Raw genomic sequence first — 12,514 nt, forward strand, 5'->3', positions numbered from 1 at the left:
CTTCATTGCAGTGTCAATGGAGGCCTACTTGTGACACTGATAAAGATTATTATTATGCTATCAAACAGGACTCTTGTTTATTGTGGCCTTAGCCAGGAAAGCCCCGTCAAGGCCGTACTTAACTTCAAGAGACCGGTGCCCCATTTTAACATGCCGTCCCGATCTCTTGACCCCCTCCGACACCCCACCATGGCCTCTGGACCCTCCCACCTTCCCAACACACCTCTTAAGGGGTCCTCTAGCCCCCCCTCACCCCCCTCTTAAGGGAAGGGTACCCCAGGCCCAGTCCCTGGCACAGGCAACCTGGACACCTTGGCACTGCAGCATGGCACCCAGGCAGTGCTCCTGCCAGCCTGGCAGTGGCATCCAGGCACCCAGGCCAGGGTGGCACTGCCAGGGTGCCTGTGTAGCAGTGCTAAGGTGCTTGGGTTCCAGTGGGAGTGCCAGGGTCCTACCCTGCCCAGAGCCCAACCACCCAGAGGCCTCTGATGGCCTGGGAGACCCCACTAGGTGCGTTATGCCTGATCCACATTGTGTAGGCCAGTGCTAAACAGCACCATGGCAAGGTCGCCTCGGTGCATGCGTTCGTTCCAAGGCCTTGGGAGAATTGAGTTCCGACATATTTATATGAACCTAAAGGCTCACTTAAATATGTTTATCTGGACCTTGCCCAGCGAGTGTGAGGTCCAGATCACGACGTCTCACAAGATCTCGTTAGATTTCACAAGGCGCTCCGAGCATCGCAAATCTCTCAAGAGGGCTCTCACAGGATTTAACGGCCTCATCGCGTCACCAGGTCGGGCGCGATGTGGCTGTTTGATCACACCCATGGTTTGGGTAGAGATGAGGAATGATAAAGGAAAAAGTCACTTGTGGGAGTGATGTACAGCCCGCTAACAGTAAAAAAATAGTTGGGCAAGGTATCAAAGAAGAAATAGTAGGAGCTTATCAGAAAGGTAAGGCAATTATCATGGAGGATTTATCTGCATACAGACTGGAATAATAAGACATGCAAAGTTAACATCGATGATGAAATCATAGAATATTTGGGGGATAATGTCTTAGAACAGCATGTTTTGGAGCCACCGGAGAGCAGACTATACTTGGTATTACGCAATGAGAGAGGATTAATTAATGATCTCATGTGTAGCACTAGGTTGCTGTGATCATAATATGATTGAATTTTACATTCAGATTGAGGGAGGGAAGAGTGGGTCTGAGACTAATATTTTAAACTTAAATAAGGGCAACTATGAGGAAATGAAAGCCGTTCAAGATAAAGTTAACAAACAATTTAGGTTAAGGGATAAGTTAATAGAGATGCAGAGGCAGACATTTCAGAGGATATTTCAGAATGTGCAGAATAGATACTTTCCAACGAAAAAGAAAAATTCCAAGGAGAGGATCCATTATCCGTGGTTAACTAAAAATGTTAAATATCGTATCAAACCTAAAGAAAAAACAGATAATTGCACAAGGATGGGTGACAAGTCAGACGATTGGACAGAATATTAAAAAAAAAAGGATGATGAAAAGATTAAAAAGGAGGGAAAAATCAGAGTGTGAGAGAAGTAGCTGGCGAGAATCGCGTTTTCCAAGTTGCATGGGTGGAATTTTATGCCCAAGATGCCATTTACAGCCAAAATGTTCCTACCGTTGGGATCCACTTTTCCTGTTGTCAGTGCACCCCCACCAATGGGTTTCCTGGCGGCATAGGGTGGCTTCATTGGGAATTCCCATTGACAAGTGGTGGGAAGAGAGAATCCCACCACCAGCGAACGTTACGTCGTTGAGAAAGTTGTGGCTGGGGGACCGAAGAATCCCGCCCTAGATGTACACTGGTATATGAGATTAGAGTGTTGATTTTATGCCGTTCTTAAGTATTTCAAATGAAACGAGTTCCCATAGTTCTATCGAGTTCCTTGTGAAGATGGTCACGGGACATGGAAGTAGCTAAAATTCAACTCAACACTATTTGAATAACAAACAAGATTAGCTGATTGAGGATTGGAATAATTTACAATGGGGCAGGGGTATGATGTGGGAGCAGATTCCAGTGATCTTTACTTTGTACAACTATCTGGGAGTGCTCAGTCTTTTGGATGAGATATTAAACCAAGGCCCTGTCTACCCTCTTACACATACATTAGAGGTCCCACGGCACTATTTCTAAGAACCGTGAAACTTTGCCCAATATTGTGACTAACATTTGCTCCTCGATCAAAATTAGAAAGTCAGATTATCTGGTCATTTTCATCACATTATTGTTTGTTGGAGCTTGTTTCGATGCCATGGGCAAGATTCGCCGTTCCTGAGATGGTTGACGCTGGAGCAGGACTCGTGGACATTCATGAAAGCAAAACTGGAGGCGAACCTGAATCGATTCAGCAACTGGAGAGAGTCAAGCACCAGCGCCACGTGGAACACAATCGATTCCAATGAAAAACGGTGCGGGATTCGCCGGGTCCATGTTTGACACTCGGAAGGCGGACAAACTGCAGCCGCACATATACATTACACACCCCACACACTCATCCCAGCCAACAAGATGGCACTGGTTGTGCTGGAGTGCGCCCATACAGTTGATGGGTCAGCTGGGGCAGAGGGCACCTGGGGGTGGTCTGGGGGGATACCCATATGACCAATGGCTCTAAATTCCCAATTAGCTGTCAGTGGCATGCGCGGCTGCATGGCTGCCTTTCTGGCTGCGGCAATGGTGTTCTATGCCCATCCACCCTGACACCACAACCCACCTTCTGGCCACCCCCCACTAATCCTCCCAGCCCTGGCAGAAGCCCCCTGGCCAACGGCACAACTATCAGAAACTATGGCGATTCTGGACACTTTCTGTACCCCCTCTTTCTCCCTCAGCAGCCACGACGCTGGTTTCACGAAATTTATAAACACAAGTGAACTCGGACCATTGGAGGCAGAGCATCGCGGAGGCCCCAGAGAATACCGGGTGAGACCCACTAATGATATGCAAACTGTGTCTACTGTAATTGCGTTCCAGAACGCATTGATACCACTATCGAGGTGATGGGGAATTGCGATTTTCCGTCAAATCGGCGCCCACCGCGATTTTGGCGTCGGAACCTATTCTCCACCCAATCGCGTTTCCCGATTTCGGCTTCAGCCAATGGAGAATCCCGCTCCAAATTCTTGCATAGCGACAAAACTGCTTCATTGGCTGTCAAGCAATCCAGTTGGCATGACGGTGCTAAAGAAATGACAGCGCTTCTTTCTTCAACAGGAGAGTGTAAAAATCTAATAAACTTTATTAGTGTCACAAGCAGGTTTACATTAATTAACACCACAACGTGAAAATCCCCTTGTCGCCACACTCCGGCGCCTGTTCGGGTACACTGATGGAGAATTCAGAATGTCCAATTCACCGAACAAGCATGTCTTTTGGGACTTGTGAGAGGAAACCCGAGCACCCGGAGGAAACCCACGCAGTCACGGGGAGACTGTGCAGACTCTACTCAGACAGTGACCCAAGCCGGGAATCGAACCTGGGTCTCTGGAGCTGTGAAGCAACAGTGCTAACCACTGTGCTACCATGCCGCTGTAGACAGTGTATCCTTACTCAGTATCTAACCCATGCTGTAGCTGCCTTAGGAGTGTTTATTGTGACACTTTAGAGCCAGCTTTATTCAGTATCTAAACTGTAGTGTGTCTGCTCTGGGGGTGTTAAAATGTGCTTCACCTTCTATAATAGTTGCATGTCTGGAGTATTGTGCAGTTCGATCACATAATCCAAGGAAAGATATAAATGCGTTAGAAACAGTTCAGAGACGGTTTACTAGCCTAATACCAAGAATAGGCGGGTTACTTATGAGGAAAGGTTAGACAGGTTAGGTTTGCATCCACTGGAGTTTAGAAGAGTAGGATGTGACTTGATTGAAACCATGAAGATCCTGAGGGGTGTTGACAGGGTGGATGTGGTGAAGATGTTTCCTTTAGTGGGAGAATCTAGAACTAGAGGGGGTCACTGTTACAAACAAGGGGCCACTCATCTAAAACACGGATGAGGAGAAATATTTTCTCTCAGAATGTTGTACGTCTCTTGAACTCTTCCTCAATGGGCAATGGAAGCAGAATGTTAAATATTTTTAAGGCTGAGCTGGATAGATTCTTGATGAACAACGGGGGGAGGGGGGGGGGGGGAGTTTATCGGGGGTAGGAAGGAATCTGGATTTGAGATTACAATCAGATCTGTCTGTGTGGAGTTTGCACCTTCTCCACGTGTCTGCGTGGGTTTCCTCTGGCTGCTCCGGTTTCCTCCCACAATCCAAAGATGTGCAGGTTAGGTGGATTGGATATGCTAAATTCTCCCGAGATGGGGTTCCAGGGATAGGGTGGGGATTGGGCTTAGGTTGGGGTGCTCTTTCAGAGTGTCGGTGCAGACACAATGGGCCGAATGGCCTCCTTCTGCACTGTACGGGTTCTCTGATTCTATGATTCTAACCATGATCTTATTAAATGGTGAGCAGGCTCGAGGGGCTGAGTGGCCTCCTGCTTTATGTACTTTCCCTGAGAGTGTTTTCTGGAGTAGTGCAGAGGGAGCTGAACCCTGTACCTTGCTGTACAGGAACTGGTTTGAAAGTGCTTGATGCTGACATGAGGCACCTGCAGCAGGACATGCTCCATTCGCAGCACCAATACCCCTTGGTTCAGTGTCCACAAAGTTGGTGGGGAAACTGTTTATGACATTTCGGAAGAAGAACTTTCCTTCAATTGTATTAACAAGACTGAGAAAGAAAGCAACTCCCTTATAAAATATTTTATTGTAAATGATTTCCCTTTCTCCTTTGAGGTAATATTTTACAAAGCATAAAAATGAATGTAAGAAAAATGTACAAATTACAAACCGCAATCAGACACAATAACAAGTTTGCTGAAAAGAGTGAACAATTAATTAAAATTACGAACAACCAAGTGCCATTTCACAGTCACACATATTTAACACACTCCAGAAAGCCTAAAACACTCAATATTACACTGTCCATAACCCACTTGTTTAAGTAACTACACTGAGATTAGCAACATCAGGACTGAAATGTGTACATAAAATTATTGATGTTTCTGGATCTTTACCAATTTGCTACTCCCTTCCTCTGAACACCTGTATTGTATTATGACAGGCGTTTGCCACCCTTCTTGTTCATTGCAAACATGGGGAGCTAGGATCATCACAGTGAAGCCTCCTCCTGATCCTTGGCCAAATGTCACGAGCTTTCCAACGGACACAGTAATTACTGGCTAGTAGTCGGAGGCAATAAGATGAGTTTTATCCTTTCCTAGCTCAGGAGGCAAAGGCCCATTGAAGGTGGCTTTTGAAAGAGTATTTTGTTTGCTACAGATTGTACTCTGTCTGGCTATCCTTAAGTACTAGCACGTGTTTGATCACAGAGGTGCCCAATGCCTCCAGAAGCTCCTGCTTGTCCGAGGCCCAAAATGAAACAGCCTTGTGGGGAATTGGGCTCAGAGTATATTTAATTAAAGTGGTGTCTGAACTCTGCCTCGATGGGCACGGGAGGCCCTTAACTCAGTCCTGAGCAATGTAGCCCTCCATCGCATCCCTACCTATGGCTTTTAAATCTCTGATACTGATTTGCTCTGTTTAAATATTGTGGGCCTGGTCATTTGAAAAAGGATCTGTTTTTCCATTAAGGATTAATAGGATCCGTTAGCATTAGAAATTTAGAGTTAATGCAAATTAATGGCTTCAAACTTTATTCAAGGTCCTGCATCTCCATGATATACACCTACATTTCTCCAAGACTCAAGGCCTTTGGTTTAGGTTGTGCTACACTTCTTTTATTCCAGTTGCAGAGTTAAAATACTGGAATATAATTGCTCATGAAATGTTTTCTCATAAATAAACTACATAGCATCAAATGGATTTTTTTTTGTTGTAGTAATTATTTAATTTTTACATTGATCCTTCATTCAGTGAATCTGCCTTTCACACCTCTGTTCCTTCCCTGGAGTACAACAGACTGTTTGCATTGATGCTGTTGTAGAAGTGGTTGTTGAATTGGTTTAGCACCGAAGAATATCCATAACGGTTTGATGCTCCCGGGTCAGACCACTCCGACCCAGACTGACCCAGGATGTTACTGGAAGGCGAATATGAGCTAAACCCCATCATATTCTGTCCCATCCTCTGGGAGGTGTCATTGACCAGTCCAAGGGAAGCTTGCCTCCCTCCTGTCGGGTTGTTGTAAGTCGACATGCTGGAGATGAAGTTGCTGAGGCAGGGGGCAGAGATGGAGGGAGAAGATTTCTTTTCCGGAGAGGTTCCTGTCCTAATGGAGGAGGTGTCCAGGATCCCTGGACTCTGGGGCGCCTTGTGACTGCCATCGTCTGACTTCTCGGTGCCAACACTGCCAGCCACGGAATTGGGATCTGACTTCCTCTTCCTCTTGCGCCGGAAGTTTCCGTTGTCAAACATTTTTTCACAGTTAGGATCCAGTGTCCAGTAGTTTCCTTTCCCTGGAATATGTAGGTTGAGGGGGAGGAGAAAAGAAAAAAAAACACGTGAGATGACGCGAGACGGTGAACTGAGTCAGCCCATCGACAAGTTGGGCAATCTACTCCCAATTTTGGAAAGTCTCACTCACATTTCAGCATCCCTGAGTGTTGTGCTCATTGTCTAACCCATTCAAGTATGACTAGTGTCCCTCAAAACTGTTTCTTCTAAACCTCTTTCTGTCTATGGCTTCCCCATGCTAGGTTAATTACATTGTCTAAAGTTCCCAGACCTAAAACTGAAGCAGGCCCTTCCACTTTCCATGTACAGTCAACTATCCACTATATCCAATTCACCTGAGGAAGGAGCAGTGCTCCGAAAGCTGGTGATTTGAAACAAACCTGTTGGACTTTAACCTGGTTTTGTAAGGCTTCTTACTGTGCTCACCCCAGTCCAACGCCGGCATCTCCACATCATCACTAAATCCAAAGCTTTGATGTTACCTAAACTCCTGGTCCAACTTCATTTTTTTGTCCTTTTCCCCCTCCAACCTTGCCTTTGTGCTGCATTGTCCAAAGACGTGCGGGTTAGGTGGATTGGCCATGCTAAATTGCCCTTAATGTCCAAAAAGGTTAAGTGGGGCTACTGGGTTATGGGGATAAGGTGGAGGTGTGGGCTTGGGTAGGGTGATCTTTCCACGGGCCGGTGCAGACTCGATGGGCCGAATGGCCTCCTTCAGCGCTGTAAATTCTATGATTCTATGATTGCGGGTTTCAGCCCTTCACCTTTGTCACTCGATTAAAATGCGAGGTGAAAGCTGGACAAGTGGACAGCACTGACTTTGGTGTGACATTGATGGGTGTGGTGCCATTTTAAAGTATCGATGACCATTTCAGTCATGTGGGTTCAATAAATGCAGTCTCCTCTGCTCTCCCAGTTGTTGCCTCATTCTCGCAACTTTAATCAATATTTCAAACCCTGCCGGTAAAATATGCTAAACCATAAACGTCAGAACATGTGACCAATGTTGCACGAACATATCTATCAAGAATGTGGCTTTGAGGGAGAGACATAAAACAATTTTAAAATCAATTTACCTGGATCGTCCTCATCTCTGGGTACTTTCTTAAAGCAGTCGTTGAGGGAAAGGTTGTGCCTGATGGAATTCTGCCATCCAGCCTTGCTCTTGTTGTAAAAGGGAAAGTTGTCAGCCACATACTGATAGATTTGACTGAGGGTCAGCCTCTTATCAGGTGCGCCATGGATGGCCATTGCAATCAGGGCTGAGTAGGAGTAGGGTGGTCTCACTAGCTTCAGCAGCTCCTCCTGGTTGGGGATGGAGAGCCAGCCTAGGTCCGTGCCTCCCAAACCACTGCTGTTGGGGAGGAACTGCCGTGGCATCCCGTAGGACTGTGGGATAAAGGGGCTGCTGCTGGAGCCCGGAAGGTATGACGAGGTGTTCATGGAAGGTCCGTTTAACCAGAGGTAGGGGTTGCTGGATGCGCTGTAATCCTCAATGTCATAGCTGGATGGCCTCTGTGCATTCTGCTGGTGGAAGAAGTTCTCGCAGAAGATGTTCATCTCTGGTGGCTCTTGACCGATGCTGGGGAACTGAGGACTGCATCGAGGGGGCGACTGTGTCTGGAGATCGAACGAACTCATAATCTGCTCAGATCTGAATCACCTGTAGACTCTCTGACAAAGCAACTGTCAAAGCACTTACACCTTGCACCTCTTACTTATACACCTGTATTCTCAGGGCTCTATTACAAGCTCTGCCCCCAGCCTGCATTGATTGGTGCTGACATCACCCAGTCAAAATGCTGACGGTTCAGTTTCTCTCTGCGTTTGGTCAGTTCCAAGCTGAAGTGTTACTTAGAGTGGGGGTAGGGAAGAAAAAAAAAATAGTGATTTATTTACACTGTCAACATGGACACAGTGCCTGAAGCATTCTGTAATTGAGAATTGCCCAGTAATCAATTGCGCAAGGCTCAGTCAAACCCATTCCAAATAAAAATCAAAAAGGAGAGAAAGGAGAGCTCCACTTGAAATGAATTTGCTTTTACCTGATTGTACTTGCATATATTTAAAAAGAAACTTAATGGTACAACTCAGTAAACTTCAGATTGGATAACGTTCTCGCCCCGAAGCCTTAGGACAGAATTTGAATTGTTGAACTTGACAGTCTCTTCATTTTCTCTTCCCAATTAGCAAAGTGTTTTACCCTAGGCTAGGTGACTATAGATATTGCAGGGTAATATAGTTATTGAATGGGAAAATGAGGGAGAAATAAAGCATAAACCTCCTACAAACTAAATAACTCTAACCCTATCAAAGGAAGGTGTTAGTGATCTCTGCAGGTTGTGTATCTACAACCGTAACACGAGTTAAGCAACCATAGATTTTATAAGCTTAACACTAACACTAATTAAAGCAGTACATCAACATTCACTATAGACTTTATAACCTTAACTCTAACACTACCTAAAGCTGCTCTATAAATGTTATAACTTTAACTCTAACACTAGTTAAAGCAGCACACTAGCATTCACTATAGATTTTATAACCTTAATTATAACACACTATAGATTTTATAACCTTAACTATTTCACCAATGCTAGTTGAAGCAATACATTAACATTCACTATCAACTTTATATCCTTAACTCTCACATTAATTCTGGCTAAAGCAGTACATTAGCATTCGCTACAGACTTTATAACCTTAACTCTAACACTAATGCAAATTATGGAATGTATTATCAACTATTACAGACTTTATAATCCTAATAATAATCCGAATACCAACGATAGTTGTAGCGATTTACTGGCACCCACTACAGACTTTATGATCCTCACCCCACCTCAAACATGTTTTTAGACTCTTGTTGGTTTTCAATGACTTGTTCTCCCTGCCCCTCTCTCATAAGCACTAACTCTTGCTTTGTTTCAGTGGCACCAGCTTCATCCCTCTTCCTGCTACCTTCCCTCAAGCAGCTGTTCGACCCTTGCAGGCCCAGGTGGCGAATGGTGGGAGGGGGATGGCGGTGGTCATCGCTGCTGAGTTCGACCCCAAACTGACACACTTGGGTCCCGAAAAAGTCAGATTATTCGCCTCCCTGGCTCTGGGGAATATCCCTCGTGAAAACAAAAGCCAGAAATTCAAACAGTGTTTCTTATGTGAATAAAATAAAATAATGGGAAATAGAATCTTTGATCATACACCATCCCATCCCCGTCCCCCCCACCCGCCCACCCCACAGGCAATGAGTGTCACATGATCAGATGGCAGTTGGAGATTATTAATGCTAGAATAGACATAATTCATTTTCACTCATAATTTTACCTCAACCTTCAGACAGCTGTCTGCCCACATCACATTTTGGGAGCTGTTGAAGATTCCAATGTTGAGCCTCATTAACTCTGCTCTTGGCAGTAAAATAGATAAATAGAATTAAAGGGAACACTTGCCAAAAGGTGAGAGTTTTGTCCCTCTCCTGCTAAAACAATTAAAAACATTGCTGAAGGATTTCCTCAGTCCCCGCTGTCTCTCAGTCTCACTTAGCTTTGTCCTCTGGGGATGCTGACTCTCGCTGTCCACACCATCTTACCCCATGTGGCCGTCTACAGTCCATTCAACCACTGAAGAGTTTTGTAAATGGGCCTGTTGGCATAAACAAAGAAAAGAAAGACTTGCATTATTGTTGCGCCTTTCACAACCTCAAGACATCTCAAAAGTATCTTAACAAATTAAGTACTTTTCTAATGTCGGAAATTGGCTGCAAATGTCTGTACAGCAAGCTCCCATGAACAGTAATGTGATTATGAGCAGATAATGTGCTTTGGCAATGTTGATTGAGGGATAAATATTCGTCAGGACGCCGGGGAGAACTCCTTTGAAATAATGGCATGGACTACATTATATCTACCCGAGAGGACACATTGGGCCTCAATTGAATGCCTCATCCAAAAGTCTTTTTCAGATCAGTGAACCAGAGTCCAGCCAAATTCTGTGTAATATGCTGCCCTCTAGTGGCCTTTCTCTCCAGCACCAGAATTATGTCTCATCACAAATCATGGCCAGAAATTCATTCGTTTGGAAAATTTAGCATCCCAAGTTTTGGCCTTAAGTCTGCAACATGGTGGACAGGAAGAATATTCTCAATTCAAGCAGCCTGCCATTTCGGTGTAGTCAAAAACATTGGTGTGCAGTGCGCATTTGCAAATGAGACTTAGGGTGGGATTCTCCACCGGGTCGGAGAATCGCCGGGGGGGGGCGGCGCCCCGCCGCTCCAACGCCGGCTGCCGAATTCTCCAGCGCTGGTTTTCGGGCGGGGGCGGGGATCACGGCGCGCTGGTCGGGGGCCGTTGGCAGCGGCCCCCTTGGCAATTTTCCGTGCCCCGATGGGCCGAGCGGCCGCCCGTTTTCGGCCAGTCCCGCCAGCGTGAAATGGACATGGTCCATCCCGGTGGGACCAGGCTTGTCGGCCATCTAGCAGGGTCCTCAGGGGGGGCGTGGGGGGGATCCAGCCCCGGGGGACGCCCGCACGGTGGCCTGGCCCGTGATCGGGACCCACCGATCTGCGGGCGGGCCTGTGCCATGGGGGCACTCTTTCCCTCCGCGCCGGCCTCTGTAAGGCTCCGCCATGGCCGGCGCAGAGAAGAAACCCCCTGCGCATGGCAGGAAACACGCTGGCAGTCCTGCGCATGCGCCAACTCGTGCCGGCCGGCGGCAGCCCTTTGCCGCCGGTTGGCGGGGCACCAACCCCTCCAGCGCCGGTCTAGCCCCCGGAGTGGTTCACGCGCTCTTGGCGCCAGTACGGGCCGCTCCGCCAATTGCGGGAGAATCCCGCCCAATATTTATTATGGGCCCCCAGATAACCAGTGGGAAATTGAGGAGCAAATATGCACGCAATTCCCAGAGGTGTGTAAAAATAATAACAATAGTCATTATATTAGGCAATTTCAACGTTCCCAACATTAATTGGGATAATCATAGTGTTGTTCAGGGCTTAGATAGAGTGGAGTTTTTAAAATGTATACAGGAGAACTGTTTAGGTCAACATGTAGAGGGTCCTACAAGGGACAGTGCAGTGCTGGACCTAATTCTAGGGAAAGATTCTATTTCCCGTTATTTTATTTTATTCACATAAGAAACACCGTTTGAATTTCTGGCTTTTGTTTTCACGAGGGATATTCCCCAGAGCCAGGGAGGCGAATAATCTGACTTTTTCGGGACCCAAGTGTGTCAGTTTGGGGTCGAACTCAGCAGCGATGACCACCGCCATCCCCCTCCCACCATTCGCCACCTGGGCCTGCAAGGGTCGAACAGCTGCTTGAGGGAAGGTAGCAGGAAGAGGGATGAAGCTGGTGCCACTGAAACAAAGCAAGAGTTAGTGCTTATGAGAGAGGGGCAGGGAGAACAAGTCATTGAAAACCAACAAGAGTCTAAAAACATGTCTGAGGTGGGGTGAGGATCATAAAGTCTGTAGTGGGTGCCAGTAAATCGCTACAACTATCGTTGGTATTCGGATTATTATTAGGATTATAAAGTCTGTAATAGTTGATAATACATTCCATAATTTGCATTAGTGTTAGAGTTAAGGTTATAAAGTCTGTAGCGAATGCTAATGTACTGCTTTAGCCGGACAGGTGGTTCAGGTGTTGGTGGGGGAGCATTTTAATGATGGCGATCACAACATGGTACAATTTAAACTTGTTATGGATAAAGAAATAGAAAAATTGCAAAAAATGGTTTTGGATTGAGAGAGAGCTGATTTCAGTAAAATAATGCAGGATCTGGCTAAGGTAGACTGGGGAAATCTACAGAAGAGCCATTGGGCAGCATTCAAAAAGGAAATGAGGATGGCACAGCTCCAACATATTCCCTCCAGGGTTATAGGAAGGAGTAACAATCCCCGAGAACAATGGATAGCCAGAGGTAGTCAGGATTCAATGAGAAGGAAAAGAAAGGCTTTCAGCAAGTACAAGAGGAGCAAATCAACAGCGGCATTAGTGGGGTACAGAAAGTGCAGGGT

The 12,514-nt window shown here is 46.2% G+C and overlaps 1 protein-coding gene across 1 annotated transcript; it reads right to left on the reverse strand.

Moving 5' to 3' along the window:
- Positions 1-4,771: 4,771 nt before the first annotated feature.
- Positions 4,772-8,293, reverse strand: LOC140426768 (forkhead box protein I1-ema-like). Its single transcript, XM_072511923.1, has 2 exons — positions 7,576-8,293; positions 4,772-6,501 (listed from the first exon to the last, which is right to left on the reverse strand). The coding sequence occupies exons 1-2, from the start codon at positions 8,138-8,140 to the stop codon at positions 5,972-5,974; spliced, it is 1,095 nt and encodes a 364-aa protein (XP_072368024.1). The 5' UTR covers positions 8,141-8,293; the 3' UTR covers positions 4,772-5,971.
- Between the last annotated feature and the right edge of the window lie 4,221 nt (positions 8,294-12,514).

This window comes from Scyliorhinus torazame, chromosome 7, assembly GCF_047496885.1.
Source record: "Scyliorhinus torazame isolate Kashiwa2021f chromosome 7, sScyTor2.1, whole genome shotgun sequence".
NCBI classification, from domain to species: Eukaryota; Metazoa; Chordata; class Chondrichthyes; order Carcharhiniformes; family Scyliorhinidae; genus Scyliorhinus; species Scyliorhinus torazame.